General features: G+C 42.2%; 1 protein-coding gene across 9 annotated transcripts in view; it reads left to right on the forward strand.

Annotated features, from left to right (window-relative positions):
* Nucleotides 1-22,347, forward strand: part of CIITA (class II major histocompatibility complex transactivator) — a 473,615-nt gene that overhangs the window by 306,853 nt on the left and 144,415 nt on the right. For all 9 annotated transcript variants that reach the window (XM_085632115.1, XM_085632119.1, XM_085632121.1 and 6 more), the window contains one exon: nucleotides 21,297-21,437. In XM_085632115.1, coding sequence (XP_085488241.1) covers nucleotides 21,297-21,437 — 141 coding nt within the window. The remainder of the gene's footprint in view (nucleotides 1-21,296; nucleotides 21,438-22,347) is intronic.

Raw genomic sequence — 22,347 nt, forward strand, 5'->3', positions numbered from 1 at the left:
ATGCCTTTCCCTATATATTTTAAACATATTAAAACTGTTCAGAAACACATAGTAAATGGATGATGTCATCAGTGATGTCATTTGAGGTGTCATCAGTGATGTCATCAGTGATGTCACTGACCATGTCATGAGTGATGTAATATGTGACGTCATCAGCAGTGGATTGCGGGCGCGCGATTTATAGTTAGCTGAACTAACTATAACGGGGGAATTTCAATGTTTTTGTACGAGTCAAATGTCCAGCTAACTATAACGTGTGAAACCTATGGTTTTTTCAGTGAATTTGCAAGGTTTTTTAAATGCTAATTCCTAACTATAACGTGTGTGAAACCTATGTTTTTTTCAGTGAATATATATATATATATATATATATATATATATATATATATATATATATATATATATATATATATTATATATATATTCACTGAAAAAACCATAGGTTTCACACACGTTATAGTTAGGAATTAGCATTTAAAAAACCTTAGAAATTCAGTGAAAAAACCATAGGTTTCACACATGTTATAGTTAGCTGGACATTTTACTCGTAAAAAACCAATGAAATTGCCCCGTTATAGTTAGTTCAGCTAACTATAACTCGCGCGCCCGCAATGCACTGCTGATGACGTCACATATTACATCACTCATGACATGGTCAGTGACATCACTCATGACATCACTGATGACATCTCAAATGACATCACTGATGACATCACTGATGACATCATCCAGTGAATGTGTGTTTTTCTGAAAATTAAATATGTTTTATATATATTTATCTCAAGGTTGATAGAAGAATAAATGGGTATATTACTGTCTAAATGGATGATTTCTTTTTGAAAAATTGATTGTGTAACTGACTGATTAAGTGTATCATAGTGAATACATGGCTTAGTGAGTAATATTTAAATATGTAAATATCTGTATCATTTTTTCACTTTGTGTATAAGTGGCTGCATGGGTTGGTGAGTAGCTACATGGGTGTCTATATAGGTTATTAGTTGGTTTTTTTGAGTATTAGTCTGAGTGTCTGCATGGTTCGGTGGGGGGTATGACGTAGTGCATAGGTGCATGAATCAGTGACTCACTGTTTGTATGTGTTGAACAGAGAATGTGTGCAGGACTGTATGTGTGGATGAGTGTGTGTATGGGTGTGTTAGTGAGTGGATGACTGTCTCAATAGTGTCTTTATGAGTAACTACATATGTTTTAAACTAGTATATGTGACTATTGGTGTATATATGTGAGTATATGTGAGAGTGAGAGATTGAAAGAGTTCCTGTATGAATAAGTATGTGTTTCTATAAGTGATTGTTTAAAAGACTAAGTATGTGTAAGTTTCCGTAGAAGTAAGTGTGGTGGTGTGTGTATAACTGTATATGCAGGTGAATGTATGTTTGATTCTTTATTAGCATGAGTGACTATGTGTGTGAGTAACTCTATGGATGAGTGGCATTATGTAACAGGATGTATAGGTGTATGAGTACATATGATGAGTGAGTACATGTATGAGTGACTGTATAGGACTGTTGGTGAATGAGTGGATGTGTATGTTGATCTTAGAATTACTGAAGAGGTTGTTGTAACTGGTATTGGTATGTCCATTGTTTTGAAAATTTTAGTCTCTATTTTTGAATGTGTGTATCAAAGCTTATATTAAGGTGAGAGGAGGTTTGCCACTCTATCACAAGGATGATGTCATCAGTGATGTCATCAGTGATGTCATTTGAGATGTCATCAGTGATGTCATGAGTGATGTCACTGACCATGTCATGAGTGATGTAATATGTGACGTCATCAGCAGTGCATTGCGGGCGCGCGAGTTATAGTTAGCTGAACTAACTATAACGGGGCAATTTCATTGGTTTTTTACGAGTAAAATGTCCAGCTAACTATAACATGTGTGAAACCTATGGTTTTTTCACTGAATTTCTAAGGTTTTTTAAATGCTAATTCCTAACTATAACGTGTGTGAAACCTATGGTTTTTTCAGTGAATTTCTAAGGTTTTTTAAATGCTAATTCCTAACTATAACGTGTGTGAAACCCATGGTTTTTTCAGTGAATTTGCAAGGTTTTTTAAATGCTATTTTTTTTTTTATTCTTCATTTTTTTCAAACATATTTTTAATTTAATTTTCTTACCTTTTATAAAGACTATGCTTAAATTTTTAAAATCATTAAATATTTATTTTATATAAATTTTTTAAAATAAACATGTAAAATTTATTTCCAGATTTTTTTTTTTTTTTTTTTTTTATAGTACGCGTACCGTAAGCTCACGGTAAGCGTACGGTTTACGCAACGCCCGTAATCTATCTACGCTGCTTGCGTATAGTTACGTACTTTGCGTAGCCGCGCGTACTGCGCGTGGGTCGCGTGCGCGCTTACGCCACACGCGCACGTTACGCGGAAGTGCCGGGGAGTGACTGTTATGCGCATGCGCGCAAGCGCGTGTCTTTTTTACGCGCACGCGTACGTTTTGCCGTAAGCGCACCGTAAGCGTACCGTAAGCGTACGGTAGGTCATGTGATCATGAAACACAACTTTTGATTGGTTGAAAGTACTTTCAGTTCTAGAACTCTCCTACACCACACCCATTCCCCTCATTTCTGCTTGTGATCCCTTGGGAGAAGGAGCTGGTTTGTCTTTGGGATACGATGGCAGAACAGCAGAGCTCTTCTGAGAGTGAGGCTAGCACCAGCAGCACTGTCTTGAGGCAGAGAGCGAGGAAAGTAAAGCCTTCTTATGTTTGGGATTATTTTACTTTTCCAGAAGGCCAGCAAAAGGTGAATGCACCCTTAGTTACTTGCCAGCTGTGTAAGCGTGTACTTTCTAGAGGTAATCCTAACAGGAAGTATTCCTTTGGGAATCACACCATGAAGAGACACCTCCAGGATGTACACAGAAGGACACATGGTCATCTTTTTGGAGGTAACTCTTCAGAAAGACGAGCCAGTACATCCACAGCAGCTCAGCCTGGACCATCACCTGCAGGGCTTACTCCTTCTTCTGCAGGTCAGGTGAGCCCTTCATCTGTGGGGGGAGAATCTCCTTTTGCTGGCCCTCTGGAAATGAACCTTCGATTTCGGAAGGTTGATATTCATTGCACATTTTGTAAAGGTCTAATTTGTCATAGGGAGACCAGTGTTTCCCTAGTGAACAACAAAATAGATCAGCACATTTGTAGCTTTGAATGATTTTCCCATGCTTCCTTTCCTCTGTCCCTGCATGAACACAACGGTTCTTTTAAGAGCCAACCTTATCTTCCATCTTTTTTTTACTTGTTTTTAAAAACTTTTTTTTTTTTTTTTTTACCGTACGCGTACGGTAAGCGTACCTTTTTTTTATTTTTTAAAAAAAAACACTAAAAATCATTTATCACATTATAAAGTCCTTGAGAGACTACAATTTTTATTATTGACTTACCATACTCACTCAAAAAAATATTTATTCATTTGTTTTTTTAAAAAATAGTTTTTAAAATGGTTGTAGTTTCCGAAAATTTTCTATATCGATCTGAAAATAAAGAAAAAAGTATTAATATTTTTAAACCATTTAATAATACAGTACACATATTTACATTTTTTACCAAAAAATATTTTTGCCTTATTTTTGCTGTTTTCAGAATAAATTGCATTTCACTATTAATTGTGAAAGCAATTGCATTCATCATTTTACAGCGGGCAAAAAAAATTAACAATCACAAAGATTGTATTAAAAAAGCCCAGAATCTCTTCTCACTTAAACTTATCATTACAGAAATGCATATTATTCTAAAAAAATATCATCTAAAAACAATACTTTTTTCTTTAAAATACCGTCTGATATGTTTGTTTGAGAAGTATAATCACAATATTATATCTCAAATAACTCCAAAATACATCTGATTTTATTTCCTTTAGGCCAAATAGTATTTTTTTTTTCCTGGAATAAATTTCCAAGGGAAATCCATTAAAATTCTAAAGTTTAATCTGTCCAGATGCTGAATGTATTTGCATTACAGACTTAAACCTGAAAACCCCACTGGCTTGTAAATACTGTGCATGACTATACACGGCAAGGACATGGGTGTGTGCTAAGCCTCTGCTTCTTCCCCCAATAATTCGCTCCCCCTTTCCATCTAATGCAACTGTGAAATCACCAGAGCAAGACGCAATAAATCTCTGCCTATAATTCTTCTATGCACACAGAGTCATGTTTTCACATTAGTGCCAAAACGAAATTTCTTTGCCAATTTCAAAGCACACTTACTGCTCTTTTTTTTTCGGGCCAAGTGAAAATCTCTTTTTACAATTTGAAATCACTTTTACAGACTGACACATTATGAAACCACTATTTTTGATTTATTTAATTGCACGTGTCCAAGCTGTTTTTTTTTCAGACCACCACCATGTGCATTCTCTGTGACTGCCTACACTCCAGCAAGGGCAACCAGCCTTAGTGATGCTGAATGTATTTGCATTACAGACTTAAACCTGAAAACCCCACTGGCTTGTAAATACTGTGCATGACTATACACGGCAAGGACATGGGTGTGTGCTAAGCCTCTGCTTCTTCCCCCAATAATTCGCTCCCCCTTTCCATCTAATGCAACTGTGAAATCACCAGAGCAAGACGCAATAAATCTCTGCCTATAATTCTTCTATGCACACAGAGTCATGTTTTCACATTAGTCCCACAACGAAATTTCTTTGCCAATTTGAAAGCACACTTACTGCTCTTTTTTTTTTCGGGGCAAGTGAAAATCACTTTTACACACTGACACATTATGAAACCACCATGTGTAACTACAACAAAAACAATTCCCATTTCTATTATTCATTTCTTAAGTTACCACATACATCCCCTCTCAAACTGTAAACTCACCTTTAAAATTAGTTAGTTGTGAAAGAAATGTGACACTCAAACAGCAGATTATCAGAGCCAGGATCTCTGTTCTGTTCACCTCTCTCCTCTCAGCAGAACCAGATAATGGCAAACTTTCCCTCTATTTTTCCACACATATACATGTAAGTTTCAAATCTCAGTGCTTCCCCCTTTTTTTCACATGTATTCACACATTTCTATTGGTTGAAAACCAACCCTTTTCCAAAAGTACCCTTCCCCCAACTTGACTTCTGCCTAGTACCCTTCCCCCAACTTGACTTCTGCCTGCTACCATAGCAACAGCTCATGGAACACTGCTGTGTGGAGTCAGGTCAGAAGTTCGCCAAACAATGTTTCAATTCCACAGAGCAAGAGTGCTTGACTTTTCAAACCTAACAGCAAATCCATAGTACTGTTCTTTGGTAACACATTTTTTTGTACCAATACAAAACATGCTTCTATTAATTTTCACATACAGCCTAGTTTTTATTCTAGAATGGTATGAAACAGCCAATCAGTTCTTTTTGTTTTAAAAAAATATGTATGCCTCCATTTCCAAACTGTCTTTCTTTTCTTATTGCCATTCTACTGAAAGACACCTCCTGAGTGCATCCAGTTCTCCTTTGAAGATGTTCACAGTGTGGATTGTAGGGCACAGCTATGTCTTCTGGAGTGAAAAGTTTGCAGAGAAAACAGATATGGTGAGAGACCTTGCTTTGCCAAATGTAGACATTAAATGGATTGGTCAGAGAGGGTTAAAGTGGCACCAATTGATGCCATTGGTGAAATCCTTCATTCAAATCCAACACCCTGACCTCATAATAGTGCACTGTGGTGGCAATGACCTAGGCACTTTGACTGGGGTAGGTCTGGAAATGCTTATGAAGGACACCTTTGCACAACTGTTTACACTTTTCCCTAAAACTGCCTTTGTGTTTTCCAACATATGCCAAAGGCAAAAATGGAACTGGTCCAATCATTTCTGTCCACAGATTGACAAAGCAAGAAAGCACGTCAACAAATCTGTTTCTGCTTTCCTCCGTGACTATGGTATGGGTGCCATTTACCACAACAACTTGCGTTATGACATGCAAGACATTTATAGAGGAGATGGTGTGCACTTCAATGATGAAGGGAACAGAGTCTTCCTCTTGAACCTTAGACTCTGCATCGGTACTTACTTGTAGGTACCACTAAAAAAATGACTTCATAAACACAACAGCTCTTTTTAGAGCTCCCTAATTTCTAAACTCTTAAATCTGCTTTTCATTTATCTTTTTTTTTTTTTTTTACCGTACGCTTACCGTAAGCTTACCGTACGTGTACCCCGTGATTTTTTTTTAAATCAATAAATGTTTTTTTTGTACTTTTCTGTCCTTCTTTGACCCCCTTACAAATGTTAGGGGGTCTGTAACTCTCCTCATTGCCCCCTTTCCTTGTTTTCACTCTTTTTTTTCAGAGTGAAATACACAAAATGGCGGCCGCCGCTTCCTGGTTTCGACCGATTCGAATGTTTACTAAGATCTAACAGCCAATCAGAATCGCGCTCGCGCACGCCGCCGTACGCTTACCGTAAGCGTACGGTAAGCGTACCGTAAGCGGGCTCAGATATATATATTGATTTAAAGGCTATTTTCTCAGAATCTACTGAACAGATTTACACCAAACCTACAAAAGGCACTTCCTTGACCTGAGGACTACCTCTCTGCCAAATTTCAAGTAATTCTGTTCAGCCGTTCGGGCTGTAGCTCGTTCTAAAGGTCCTATGGAAAAATGCATGGGAAAAACGCGTTTTGGGACCCCCCTTTTATCTCAGCCCCCGCTTGACGAATCCCCCCGAGACTTTCAGGGTAGGAGCGGAGCGTAGCGCCCCACCTATTTTGAGAAATTCGCGAGGATTCGTCGACCGGCGCCAAAGTTATTCAAAATAGAATGTTGAGGTTTTCCTATGGAAACGTGGTCCTAACTATAACTACCTACTGGCGACCGCCAGTAGGTAATATACATATATATACCATAAGAAATGTATACATACCTAAAAGAATATCTATATATTTTTAAACCATATGTAGTATATATATTTGTGCAAGGAAATACATATATCTAAATGCACACATATATTCAAATTATACATGTTTGTATTCACATTCAGCCAGTCAGTCAATCAACTTTATTTTGGCTCAAACGAACCTTAAAAGAACACAAGACAAATATTTAAAACAAGATACATGCAGATCACAATGCAAAATGTATGGAATGAATTACAGTCGTTATAATACATCTGCTTATAATAAAGTAAAGGCGAGACCAAGGAAACAAAAACCTCCAGGAGTAAGAATCAGTCATAAAAGGCATTGATGAATACAAGCCCCAGCTAGGCCCGCAAGAGACAAGGGTTCGCTCTTCTGCAACGAAATCTATAAGGAAGTTGGCACGGAAACTGCAAAGTACAAAAACAACGTTTATTAACCCTTAAGGGTGGTCCTACAATCCACACAACACTCTTCAGTATTGCAAGGAGTAGCACACAGAACATTCGTACACAGTCCCCTTTTATACACAACAGAGGGGCTCATGAGTGGGTGGATAGTACATGAAGTCGAAGAACATTACCATTTAGGGTCATCCTCGATTCTAAATCAATACATGGGCGGAGCTAACACACTCCTTGAGCCCGCGAAAACACATGGTCAAGCAAAGCTAATTATAACAGATGTGGTCAAGTCTGGGCATGCGCCAGATGGACGAGAGGGAGCTATTTATAACTGTTGCTAGGCAGATTACAAGAGCAACTAACACAGAGGTCGGACTCTCCTCGTGGTGAACACGTGGCAGCATGTCAATACAAAATGGAGTCCGGACTTCTGCCAACATAATGGGGAAAACACGATAAAAGGGAAACACTAATGTTTTCAGTAAATGCTTAATCACATTCTGCCTTAATTTACAACAGACGACCCTTTCAGCATTTACTGAAGACATCTGGCTTCCAAGAATAATCATCGTATACGTCAATTATCATCATTCCTTTAACCTCTTTAGCTAGACCCTTCTGGCGGGCAACTTCGGCAATAGCTTTCTTATCTGGAATGCAGAATGAAATGCATACAGAACAACATAATGGTCCACATTGAATACACATACAGAGAAAGAATAGAATTGCTATGATAATACAAAGACCAGTTAAGACCTTCCATCCCCAGGCAGTAACCAATGCCCAAAACCATCCAGAAAAGGACCAAGTGCCGTTTTCCGTGTGGATTTCAGCTGCTATTTTATGCAGCTTATTAATGGCGTTATAAACGGATGGTGTATGATCAGGAATGAACACACAGCAGCTACTTCCAATAATTTTACAGGCTCCTCCTCGATCAGCTAGCATTACATCCAATACCATACGGTTCTGCAATGCAACAATTCTGGTAATCTGTAATTCTTCCGTAAGATTCCCAAGAGCAGCAGCAGTCTGATTTGTCACAGCTTCTACCACTCTTGTTAATCTTCGGATCTTCCTACTATTCAAGGCGGCACCAACAAAGAAGAACAATCCTAAGTTAAAATCAATATACTGTTGCAAACTGGTATCAGTCTGATCCACATCATCCGTCGATAAAGTACGTTTATACCTATTTACAGTCACATTATTCAACAATTTCAGGTCTTTATGATACGATGCAGGTGCTAGGAATACAGGGGGTAGTAGGAATGATACATAGCATACCCCGGACCACCCAGCCGGCAAACGGTAATAACCTTTATTTCCACATACAAAATAGGTATTATGGGATGCTAGGAAGGTGCTGTTATTCAGTCCGTCGATATTCAGAACAGTTAAACAATCACTGACACCAACAGGGATAAAACCCACACTCTGGACACACAGGTCCGCTTGGGCTTGTGCCACTTGGATCACAAACTTGTCCTTCCCCATAGTGTCTCTAGTGTTCGTAAAGATATAGGGAATGGATTCATTGTCTGGTCGGTACTCTTCCCATTCCCAAATCGTTCCATTTGCTTGTGGATATCCATTTCTGTCCTGATGACATTCTTTATTAAGTCTAAAAAGCAGTCGTCCCACTGTCGGTTTCCGAGTGGCAAACAACAAAGTGTACCATGCTCTACAAGAGCCATTGTGAGAGAAAGGAAGTGGTATGAATGGCGTACCTCCTTTCTTCTGATGGGCTGGCATCATCCCACATATCCAACAGTTCGTAGCATTTGTAGCAACGTGGGTGTGATGCAGCATCTGAATGAAAGTGTTATTCAAATAAGATTGTCGATGCTTCAACTCTTGATATGGCAATGTGTAAAAGTAGTGCTCCGCAGGCACTGGAGTCGTCAACACAAGTGTCTCTCGAGCTGGAGTTGCCTCCTCCACAAACCATGTGGTTATACCAACGATAGCTACTGTTAGCATGAACCCCAACGCACAAAAAATCTTCTTCTTCTCCATGTCAAAGGAAACAATGCCCTAATATCTTCCTGAAACTAAAAGTCTGTCAGAACTCTTCCCCTTGGGCAGCGGTTGATTTCTTCACCAACGGGCCAAGATGGGTGTCGCTACACTAATGCAGGGCTGATCCCCCCCCCTTGCCTCAGCGGCTCTCCGTTTCACTAACCCAAGGGCCGTTCTGACAGTATGTCCCAGTACTGAAGATCTCACTTCCTTGGTCGCAGATGATATCGCCTTCCTCCAGAAGTCGTGTGGTCCGAAAAGAGCTCCTCAGTGTCGTTTGGCCTCGCAACACGGCCTGTCTCTGCTGCTAAGATGTCTCGTTGATCGGTCAGCACGGCAGACTCCACCAATCCGGGCGGTACCTTTCGACAGTGCAAGGAATGGATCCAATTCTTCCTGTTCGAGACTCGCACTGCCGTCCTCGTTGCAAGAAGGACTTGCTCAGGTCCGATCCATCTCGGCTCCAAACTGTTCGTTCTGTCGAAGACCTTCAGCATGACATGATCCCCAGGCCGGAGACCATGTCCTTCACCGGTAGACCGATCAGGGAGCGCCTCTCGGACCTGTTGATGAATAGAAACCAAGTTATCCATTAACTGTGCCAGATAATCGCTCATCATTACACAAGGTACATCATACACAGCCTTAGGCCTTGGTGGACCCCAGATATTCATTGGGCGTCCAAATACAATCTCATAGGGTGTAAGGCCGGTTCGAGAGTGTGGCACCGACCTAATTGACAATAACGCCAGTGGCAAGGCGTCTGGCCAAGTCAAAGATGTTGAAGCTTGAATTTTGGCGATCTTAAGCTTCAGTGTACCATTATACTTCTCGACTAGTCCTGCAGACTGAGGGTGGAACACGGCATGGAACTTCTGAGTGATGCCTAGGCCCTTCAAGACATACTTTATAACATCCGCTACAAAGTGAGGGCCATTATCACTCCACAGAAGTCCACAGACGCCGTATCGGGGGAAAAACTCTTTCAGCATTAGCTTCACTGTAGTCATTGCAGTATTGTCTTTCGCAGGGTACGCCTCAACCCACTTACTGAAGGCGCAAACCACTACTAGAACATACTTCAAATTGTTACAGCGCTCAAGCTGGATATAATCCATCTGCAGAACCTCAAAGGGTGCAGTGGGTGTCGCAAATCCTCCTGCTGGAGTTCGCGTGCCTTTCCCTGGGTTGTACTTCAGACAGATCATACAGGTCTGCACCACCCTCTTTGCCGTGCTAGCAATCTCTGGATGCTCCCAGACTTGAGTAAGCAATTTCACAATTGCGGAAGCTCCAACATGTGCTAGCCCATGCGCCATCTGGACCATAGGTTGTACAAAAGCCGTGGGTAATTTCCATCTATCCATCTGCTTATTTCTCCAGCAACCCTCGTCATCCAGCTCTCCTTCGCTAACCCATTGTTCCCGCTCTTTGTCAGAAGCGGTCTTTTGTATTTCTCGCACTTGCTCCTTCGCATCATGCCATCTCTCCACCTGTGACTTCACTACATACATGGCAGTAGTGCCGGGCTGCATCGCAGTCTCCCGTGCTACTCGATCTGCTAACGCATTCCCTTCTCCAACCTTATCAACCACTTTCCTATGGGCGCTACACTTAACAATGGCGATTTTCTTTGGGTATGTCAATGCAGTTAAAAGGTTATGAACTAACTCCCCATGCATTATCTGTACCCCATGTGACGTTAGAAACCCTCTCTCCTTCCAGAGTAGGCCGAAATCGTGCGCTACTCCGAAGGCATAGCGGCTGTCTGTGTAAACATTCACACACAATCCTGTACTGAGCTCACACGCTCGTGTTAACGCTATCAGTTCCGCTGCTTGAGCTGATTTCTGTGGTATGCGTGCTGTTTCCACTATCGTCTGTAACGTGGTAATTGCATACGCTGCTGAAGTCGTACCATCTGGTAGCTTCAGGCATGATCCGTCTACCCACAACTCTCCATCTACCTCTGAAAAGGGCGTATCCTGGAGATCAATACGACCCTTTGTTTGTTCCTCAGTCACAAGAATACAATCATGCGCTTTCTGCGCCTCAGGCTGGGTCTCGGGGTATGGCAACAATGTGGCCGGGTTTAACGTCACGCACCTTTTTAACGTAATGTGAGGAGCTAAAAGCGTCAACTCATATCCCGTTAAACGGGCACTGGTCAAATGCTGCGTCTTTGTTTGATTAAGCAGGGCATCAACAGCGTGGGGAACTAACACCAACAGTTTATGGGACAATACAATTCCTTCACTCTGCCGTATTGACACAGCTGTCGCCGCAACCGAGCGAAAACACCCTGGTAATGCTCGGGCGACAGGATCAAGCACAGCCGAAAAGTATGCACAAGGGCGCTGCTTATCGCCGTGCATCTGCACTAAGACTGATAATGCACATCCATCTTTCTCATGCACATACAACGAAAAGGGTTTTGCATAATCAGGGGTCCCTAACACTGGTGCTGAACAAAGGGCCTGTCTTAATTGCTGAAAAGCAGCGTCACACTCATCTGACCAGGGGATCGGGATGGGCGTGTCTTTTGTCAAGAGCGCTAGTAATGGCTTAGCTATGTGTGAAAACCCCAATATCCACTGTCTACAAAAAGAAACAAGACCCAAAAATGCACGCACATCCTTCTGCGTGGATGGCCTTGGTGTGTCCAAAATTACTTGGATACGATCTGGTGTGAGTGCACGCCCCTCCTTAGACAAAAGGTGACCCAGATAAGTCACCTTTGGTCTACAGAATTGCAATTTCTTCCTAGAGACCTTGTGATTGTGGGATGCTAAAAAGGAAAGTAAAGCTATCGTACTTTCCTCGCACAACTCCAGGGTGTCAGCCGCCAACAGGATGTCATCGACATATTGAATGAGGGCGACCCCCTCGAGTAAAGCAAAGGAATCCAACTGTCGTTTCAAGGCCTGACTGTAAATACTAGGGCTTTCTGTGTAGCCCTGGGGAATTCTACAAAAGCGATAAGATCTATTGTTTAACGTGAACCCAAAAAGGAATCGGCTATCAGGGTGAATGGGAATAGAAAAGAAGGCATTTTTCAAATCAATCACTGAGAACACGGTCGCCGTAGGCGGGACCAGGGTGAGCAACGTCGTGATATCGGAAACCACCGGGTACTGAGGTATCACGATCTTGTTCACCTCCCTCAAATCAATTATGAACCGATAAACCTTTGCATCCGTGTCCTTTTTCAGAATAGGGAGAATCGGACTGTTACAGATATTATAGGGAACTTCTTCCACTACTCCTACCGCGATCAAATCTTGCACAATCTGTATGAGAGCTTCCTCGCCCTCCTGGGAAATACGATACTGGGGGAGGCGTGGTAGCACCGCCCCCTCCTGGACACTAATGTGGACCGGAGGAATCACCATTTGTCCCACATCCGTGTCCGACGTGGCCCATAAAGCTCGGGGGAGGGTAGCCAACAACGCATCCTCTGAAATCGTACACATCCGCCCAGATCGGGGGTAGTTGTCATTTAAAATCACCCTCACACCCTCAGGGGAACAGCGAATTGTAGCCCTAAAATGCTTTAACATATCAAGGCCCATAATGTTATCCGGTGTGTACGGAGCAAGCAGAAACGGACAAGGCGCAGAAAAACAATCAACTTTAAATGCAAGGGGCTGTGAAAGAGGGCTTCGGGAAAGTGTACCGTCAAACCCTACCGATGTAACTATTGAGCCGGATGGGGGAGCCCCCGGAACCAAGTACCTAGACAACGCACTACGTGTCGCTCCTGTATCCACTAGGAACTGATCAGTAGAACCTAAAACCTCAGCCGATACATAAGGACCCGTCTGATCGACCGGCACCTCAACTGATTCGGACCCCCATCCTACGCATTCCTATGCATGCTGAGAATCGTGATATCCCGAGTGATCGATGTCCGATACATGGTACTGATGCTGGCGATCAAAAATATTCGAGCTATCTCGGTGCTGTCCGGCAGTATCAAAACGGACATTATCATTAGAGGTCCCTCTAAAGTTCGAGAAGCCCCCTCTCCCCCTCTGGCCACCCAGAGTGTGCCCCTGCCGCGAAGCGCGCAAAGCTGGGCACTCCCTGGCCCAATGGCCCAACTGCTTACAGTACGCACATTGGTTCTTATTCAAATCAGGTCGGCCCGAAGGGGGACCATAAGATCCGCTCCTTCCCCTATTGTTATTACCCCGGCGGGGCGGGCCATATACTTGTGCTAACATAACTTTCGTTTTGAGATCTTTTGACTTCTTCTCCTCCTGGCCCTTCGCCTCGTGCTCCTGACGCTCATAATACTGGGCGATGGTCAGAAGGGCCGTCGGTGTCGCGGAGGACCAAGAGCTCTCACTCGCTTTTAACCGGGCCGCAACTGCCGGCAGTAGATTAGCCACATATTTGTCCGCGAAAAGGTGGCGGCCTGTGTCGTCGGTAAGCGACTGGCCACTAAAATCATGGAACGTTTCTTCAAAGCGCGTGAAGAAATCTGCCACTGACTCATCAACTTTCTGCTTACATGCCGCCAACATATTCCAGTCAATCTTCTTGGGGGGGATTATAGTTTTTAATTTAGCCACAATAGCAGCAGGGAGATCTAGAATATTCCGGGGAGGTTTCTGTGCGGGCTTCCGCTCCCTATCCTCATCCTCAAGGTCAGACCACCGGGCCTTAAAAGCAACTATATCATCCACCTTTCGGACAGATCGCCACGTGTCCGGTGGTAGAATAAGGCCAAAGAACAGATCTATCCGCTAAGGTCATAATGCAAGAATTCAAGGCCCCCTCGACTTCTTCATAGAAGGCCGCTGGATTCTTACGGGGGTCAGGCAATGCATTCTTTAACGCCATAACATCGGCTCTATGCCATGGAGTATAAACCCAATTATACACGAAATATCCCTTAGCATCGACGGAGTTAATATCGGAGCTAGTCCCCGCTCCCTTAGGAGGAACATACAAAGGCGCCGCCTCTCGCATTGGTTTAGCATGCACTATGTCATCCTTATCTGACTGGGAGGCGGATGGGTGGCCCTCTGCTGCAACCGAATCCGACTGCTTCTCCGTTTCCGCTCGTTGGCGTGCTTTCTCTCGAAGGGCCAGTACCTCGTCCCGCAAGGCGAACAGCCGCCGAGCCGCCTCAGGAGCCTTAGAGGGAGAAAAAGCACCGTTACGTATTGCTCTGGCATCCGAAGACACTTCGTCAGGCTCAAAAACATGAGAATATTTTCGGAAAGCATTAATCACTTCATCCGCGAAATGACCCAGAAAATACACTTTATCTCTCTCCTGCCATGGCCCCCAAATTTGAAATAAGTCCTCCTGGGATACCTTGCCTTTCAGCGCACGGAAGGAAATTTGCCGAAGCTCAGCCATTTGCTCGGCCGGCAACATGGACCGCGTGTCTACCTTACCCGAAGCCGGGTCAGAATCTTGCGTCCGCGGAGCAGATGCGCCAACATAAGGGGGCGGAGAGCGATCTAGTAAATAAAAATCGTCATCAGGATTATTAAGGACAGGATAAAGTGGCTGGCGAACAACATATTGACCCGAAACTTGTAGCCTACGCTCTTTCTCTTGTCTATCCGTCTGTTCTTTGTCCTCCCGACGCTTTGCTTCCTGTGCTCGCACATGATCATTCTTTCGTTGCTCTTTATCAAACAATGCTTTCTCACGTTTCTCTCGCTCACGCACTTCCTTCACCCATAACCGCACACACTCAAACATATCCTGACGAGCACGTCGCTTACACATACACTGTTCCACATACTCAATCTTACGCATATCAAACGATCCATACAAAGGCCATCGCAACTCAGGATCCTTCTTGGTATATTTCCTCCACAATGTGCTGTACATTATGGAAGAAAGACCATGCTTCACGTACATATCCCTATTAGGAGTCCCCTCTGGGGGAGCTGGAGCAGATTCCTCGAGGTTCAACCGGTTACCCAAACAGCAGCACCACTTACGGAGTGCGCTAAAAGCAGGCATGTTAGGAATAATGCAAAATATGCAGTATTATCAAGAAAAATGGCACTTAATCGTTGCGCCGTTCCAAGTTTACACAGCTCCGGAGAAATTTCTCCACATTACCTGCCTATATGTGTTGCAACGCATATATGTTCACAAAGACAAATTCAAAATATGACTAGTCACCATCAATCAAACTCAAATAGCCACACCAGGCTTCAAAACTCGGAGCAAGTACCGTACAACGGTTCTTACCAATCAAGAGTCCAGGTTCCAACTGCCAAGCTCCACAATCGCCCAAACGGCTCTCACGGCAGGACCGACAGAAGAGGTCTCAGTCGATGACCGGCGCCACCCAGATGGTCAGCTCGGAAGGGAAGGAAGAAAAACCTCGGGATGCCAAGGCTAAGACGCCGCTGGCAGTGATCACGTCCCTGGCCAAACTCCTCACCTTCGTCGCGACCAGTCCTTCGAGCATCCGAGTCGCCGATGAGCCCCACGTGACGGGCGCCAATTGATGAATACAAGCCCCAGCTAGGCCCGCAAGAGACAAGGGTTCGCTCTTCTGCAACGAAATCTATAAGGAAGTTGGCACGGAAACTGCAAAGTACAAAAACAACGTTTATTAACCCTTAAGGGTGGTCCTACAATCCACACAACACTCTTCAGTATTGCAAGGAGTAGCACACAGAACATTCGTACACAGTCCCCTTTTATACACAACAGAGGGGCTCATGAGTGGGTGGATAGTACATGAAGTCGAAGAACATTACCATTTAGGGTCATCCTCGATTCTAAATCAATACATGGGCGGAGCTAACACACTCCTTGAGCCCGCGAAAACACATGGTCAAGCAAAGCTAATTATAACAGATGTGGTCAAGTCTGGGCATGCGCCAGATGGACGAGAGGGAGCTATTTATAACTGTTGCTAGGCAGATTACAAGAGCAACTAACACAGAGGTCGGACTCTCCTCGTGGTGAACACGTGGCAGCATGTCAATACAAAATGGAGTCCGGACTTCTGCCAACATAATGGGGAAAACACGATAAAAGGGAAACACTAATGTTTTCAGTAAATGCTTAATCACATTCTGCCTTAATTTACAACAGCATTATAAAGTTAAAATAATCAATACTCAAAGTGCAAGTGTGATGTTAATATAAGATTAAAATACTGAAATTAATAAACAAAACTTTTTAGCTCAGAGATTTCCTGATTGATTTTTAAAACCCCACTAATGATAGCAAGACAGCATAATTCTAACTCTAGGCATAGAAGACAAGACAAACAAGTATTGTGAGATCTGACACCAAAGAACTGCTAGATGGGTCATAGAAAAGACCTTCTAGGTTGGATGTAAAAGCCACAGGAAAATAGGACTTGGGCGAGTGTTTGTTTTGAGGTGCCATCACAGGGACAGGGTGGTAAACTGTAGAACCCTGATCCCTGTTGGGGGTGCGCTACTAGGTAGTGGACCAAGCCTAGCCTAAAACGGATAATATAGAAACCTAAAAGAGATAGCGTTCAACCGCCACCTCTTGTTTAAAACCTAGGTAACGTGATACTGTAACTAGAAATTGTTGATTACGAAGTCTCATCTGGGTTCTAAGTTGATGAAACACAGTTTTAACCACATGGTTTGCGCTGCCAGTAAAATCATATGGGGACAAAAAGAAGTGAGGAAGTTCAAGGTCCAAGAAGGATTTTGTGACATAAGTTTTTAAAATGTGTTTATATTTATTTATTTTTATTTGATATTTTCCCCAACATTTCAATAGTGAAGCACTTATAGATACACTGGTTATGATCATATTTACACATTGTGATAGATAAATTAAAACAGAGCCACATAAGCATATGATCAAATGACTTAGATATAAACTATGAGGTGACCTACATACATGTTAAGCATAAAATATATATAATATATTAACCATATGGAATATATACATTTGTTAAGAAAACCTAAAAAATTAAATTTTCAAACCATAGGTAGTATATATATTTGTACGAAGAAATGCATGTATGTAAATACATACATACATATCAAATTATACATGTTCACATACATATTCGTGTGCTGTACATTTGTGTTTTGAGTATGGTGGTCATGTAGTAAAGAGCCAACTCTTGAGTAGTCTTCTGAAGATAAGATAGTTATTTGCGGATCTTATGTTTGGGGGCTAGTAAATTCCATAGTTTGGCTGTTTGAACAGAGAAAGATGTACCACCTTATTTATTTCCTGTATGCTGGTGTTTTGAGGCGAGGTGGCAATCTGGTAGCTGAGGTTCCTTTATTGTATGTATGTGGTGATTTTATTCCTGCTGAAAAGGGGTCCTGGTCAATGTATTGCATTGTGGGTGATAAAAAGCAGCTTAAAGATGGCCTTCTGGCAACCGGTAACCAATGTAGGGCCTTCAAGGCAGGAGAGAAGTGGCTTTAAATGTAGGAGTAGTCTGGAAGGTGAGTTCTGAATTCATTATAGTTTTCTCATAGTTGATAAAGATGATCTGTGGTAGATGCCATTGGGGTAATCAAGTTTAGACAGTACAAGAGAGATAGGAGCTTGGACTTTGAAAATCCTAGGTGGAGCAAGATGTGTGGCAGAGTTTTCATAGTAATGAAGCTTGATCTTGTTAACTTATCCACCTGATAGCTTGGAGTCCATGGTAATTCCAAGGGTTCCTTCCTCCTTGGATATATTAGGAGGTGGTTCCAGATCGTCCACCCAAAGTGGGTCATATTTTTTCCGGTCGTCACATGTATGTATTTCATTTTTAGACACTTCAATTTGAGAGGGCTCCATGTCATTCACTGATCAATGGCTGTAAAGCAACTGAAGATATTTAGGTTGAGTCTGAGCCAGCGCGCATGCGCTGCTCTGCGAGGCTTCTTGTAAGCACTCTAAACTACTCCATGTGGGTCTGACTCCCCCCACACATAGGATTGGCTTTTGCGTGTGTCTTTCACTAATGAAACCACGCAAATGGCTAAAGGCGGGTGCATGTCCCACCTTCTTTTTTAATGTCCACTCCCATGGCGTTTTGCTCTCGGGAGCGAGCAGCGGCGCGCAGGGTGGCAGCTGCATTCTTCATTTGTCAGGTTACACACAACACCCCGTGCTTTTGCTTGTTTTATGGGTGTGTTCAATAAGCGCAGCGTATTTATCTTACTTACAGGGCGGCAGTTGCAGTACCTCCTTGTTTCCCGCTTTGCATTAGGAGCACTCCCCCTGCCCTCGGCACTCAAATAACTTTATATAAGTAAAGTATCTGAATAAATACACAGATCGCCTTTAGAAATAGAACTCAAACTACGTGGAATAGGAAACAAAAAGGATCGTTTATATGGGCCAGCACTTCTGTGGGTTTTCGTGTCGCACATCCACGTTGAAACTGACACCTCATATCACCAGCTAATTAACCATTGCCTGCAGTGTTGAAACGCAGGCCACTCTGTGGTGACTCGGCAAGCTGTGCCAGAGGTACCGGCGCACAAACCTGCGCTTTGAATTAAAGAGTTTGAAAGTCGGCCTGGCTTTGGAAAGGGATCGCCTGGCACCAGCCAGTCCTGGCTACCGTTGCCTTCATGTTGTCTTCAGTGGAGTGAGATGGGTCGCCAAAATAATAATTATGACACCCATTGTTGATTGATCTACCTGGATTTGAACCCCCGAACTCAATGTTACACACAGATATCACCTGCATATGCATTCACCCCGTTAACTTTACGTTTTTCTGACAGAAAAGAAATAGACCTGTTATTACCTGTTATTGTTTTTTCACGTACTTTCATTTATTTTTATTTCTGTATTTGGTGCCTGATATGCTATGCTTTCAAATAATTAATGAATGGTGTGATATTTTTCCAGAATAGGCATAAGCCATTTGCAAGCATCACTACATTATTGTAACACACTGAGTTTGGGATCATTTGCATTGAACTAGATGAACCAGGAAAGGACCGAACGCCTTGATGCTGGAGTGATAAATTCACTAAATTAATGCAATAGATCAATAGATGTTGGCATTAGTTTAAAAACACATGGCATTCGCGCAAACATCAATCAAAATGTAAGAAGTGACAGAGGTGAGCACCACGCTTTACCACACAGCATGGCCTCACTCCTTTATTATTTGTGAATGGTGCCGCTTTCAACATGTGCACGTCTGTTTGTGAAGGGCGCTGCTTTTACTTTTAAGTGCGCCTTAATTGTATGTGAATGGGGCTGCTTTCACTTTAAGAGCATTTTTACTTGTTATCGTGTTATCAATGTGCTGCATGGTCAAATACTTACAAGGTCCAAAAGGCAAGACCTATTGGCTATGCCAATACTTGTTGAGTTTCCAATGTCTTTGGGGCTTTCCAGTTTAAGAAGTATTTGTGTGCCATCTGCATAGTATAGCATGTGAACTAAAGTTCATTGATCATTGCCGGTAATCATTTCATGTAGATGTTGAAAATCATGGGTGAGATGATAGAGCCTTGAGGGATCCCTCCTTTTGTGAAGTACGGTTTGGATGAGAAAGGGGGAGTATGGATGAAATGTGTTCTATTTTGAAGGTTGAATGTGATTCAGTTGAGAGCAGTCCCCTCTATGCCTGCTTTGTAGGGTCTTTAGATCAGAGTGTCATGATGAACTGTGTTGAAGGCAGCTGAAAGCCAGGAGAAGTACTTTTGTGATTGACCCTTGTTTAACCTATATCTGAAATGGCCAAGGATGTGAATTGCTTATCAAAAACTCCATTAATGAATACATAAATAGTTCTTTTGAACTCTGTCTAGCATTTTGCGAGAGCATTTCATGAATAATAAAAAGAAAGAAATCAACAAATTATGGATTCCTCTACATCCTTTGTAGTGGCTGGTAGATCCATGTCCTTTCACCTTCCTGCTCCTAATAGCCATAAACATCCCAGAGAGATGTTGCTGAGGTCTCTCTCTAAAACCCTCTCTAGGGAACACATTTCTGGGAGCTCCCCTTCAAACAGACTTTCAGGAAACAAAGGCACATTTTTGGCACTCCCCAAGCCGTAGGTCTCTGGTCTGCTTTGAATACCTCATTTCACATACAAGGGCACCCCACATACTTTTCTTTTCTGCGAGCCCTCTTCAGCTGTTTGTATTCTAAAGTGTTTACACCATGTCTTCATGTTGGATTGTGTGGATTTCCTGTTTTTTATTCATCTTATTTGTGTTGTCACCACTTCTTTCAAAAATGAAAACACCATATACGATACATTTACTAAACACATAAGATTATGTGGAGCTTCATCATTTTTTAAATTTTTGAGCGGCTCAAATGTATTTGATAACAATTCACCTTTTGGGAAAGAGGCTACTAAACCTCTACATTGTTGGCTGTTTCTTCTCAGTTTAAAAAGGTGAACTTGTTTCAAATGATCAGGTGTTCATGGGCATAGTATGCCAATTTGTAGCAAACAACCAGAGCAAATGTTTACCACTTGTGCAAAATTGACATGTACCTTTTTAACACTGTTCAGCAGTAGGGACATTTAACTAGATCTAGCCCAGCTGTGGTTCTATTTAACTCCTGCTTACACAATTTATTCCCTGGTGCTAATGATTGTTTGTTCTAGAAGAGGGTTCTCCAAAGTCAGTCCTGGAGGGCCTGATCAATGCCAGAATTTTTGCTTATCTCCATTTGGATAAATGTAGTTATCTTAAGAATCTGACATGAATCCGTCCCTCCATGACCGAGCCCTGTCCTAGAATAACAAAATGCCTATAGTTATGTGGCAGTTAGCTGTGAGTAGCTGTAAAATGAAGGTGAAGCCTGCCATCTCTGGACTTATCGGGCCATAGCAATGGCTTTCCTAATGAAAAAAAAAGTTGTGCAAAAGGGAAATTTACAAGAGTGTAGAATTAAAAATAATGTAGTATGGTGGGTGGATCATGAACACACGCTTACAACCAAAGTAATGTCAGATATTTGAAATCACCCGAGCTGTCCTACTCTCATGTCATCTGTTTACAGTACCTGCTGATAACTTGGGCGTAGACAGTGCACCTTTGAGCTCTGGGTGGTTCCAGATTATGCAGACTGTCACACCCCTTCCACAGGATCGCATCACCATTTCACCTGGAAGTCACGTGTCAAACATCATTATATGTCCAGGTAAGGTGATTCATTTTATATCACGCTGATAAACTCATGCCTTTACTCTGACATTAGTAAAAATAGGACACATTATTGCTAATGGTCCACACGCCACACATACTCAACCCAGTAGGTGAGATTTTCATTTAAAGATTATGTTTGTTTGGCATTACCCACTTTTATATATCATTTCATTTCAAAGCCAGTCAAACACGAGACAGAAGAAACAAAAACAGGATTAATATACTTTTAGGTCAATTTATGTTATGTTACAGAGATTTGAATAGCATGTTATTGCCATTTGTATGACCTTGCAGACCTATCAGATTTTGGATGCCTTCATGTCATGGCTTCAGTGGTTCCTTCATAGACTATTTTCTGATTGTTTCAATTGAAATATCCTTAGTGTTGGTGTGGTTAATTTGCTATTTCCCTGTGGCTGTTAGGTGTCTGTTTTTAGTAATTGTTTTTTGCCATTATATATGGACCGAGGTCTTCAACAGTTTAGTTATGTGCCATCTGGAAGGATTGATGTGAGAAGGGCCCTACTTGAGTTTTTACCTGAGATAATTGCAAGTTTGGCATCTTGTTAAGGTCTGGCAATATGAACCTTCTCCCAATAGCCCTTTGTTGAGTTAGTCATTGCGCATGTTTATAAATACAGCAATTTGTCTTTGGAAACCCCTGTGATCTAGTGTATTTCACCTAGTACTCACAGACAAACAAATCCTACAAAAATACAAAATTGTCCCTTGTTTCCTAAGAAAATGAATTTAGGAGTCATCTATGGATAATTAGGTAATTTTTTCACAATTGGTCAAATTTTTACTCCTTAGTTCTGTATCGTCAGTGACACAAAAACTAGAACCTTTGTAATCTTTGGGCTGAGGGGGTTACAGTATTCCAGCTGTGAAAGAGCTAATGATCT

This window comes from Triturus cristatus, chromosome 10 (genome assembly GCF_964204655.1).
Source record: "Triturus cristatus chromosome 10, aTriCri1.1, whole genome shotgun sequence".
Classification (NCBI taxonomy): domain Eukaryota; kingdom Metazoa; phylum Chordata; class Amphibia; order Caudata; family Salamandridae; genus Triturus; species Triturus cristatus.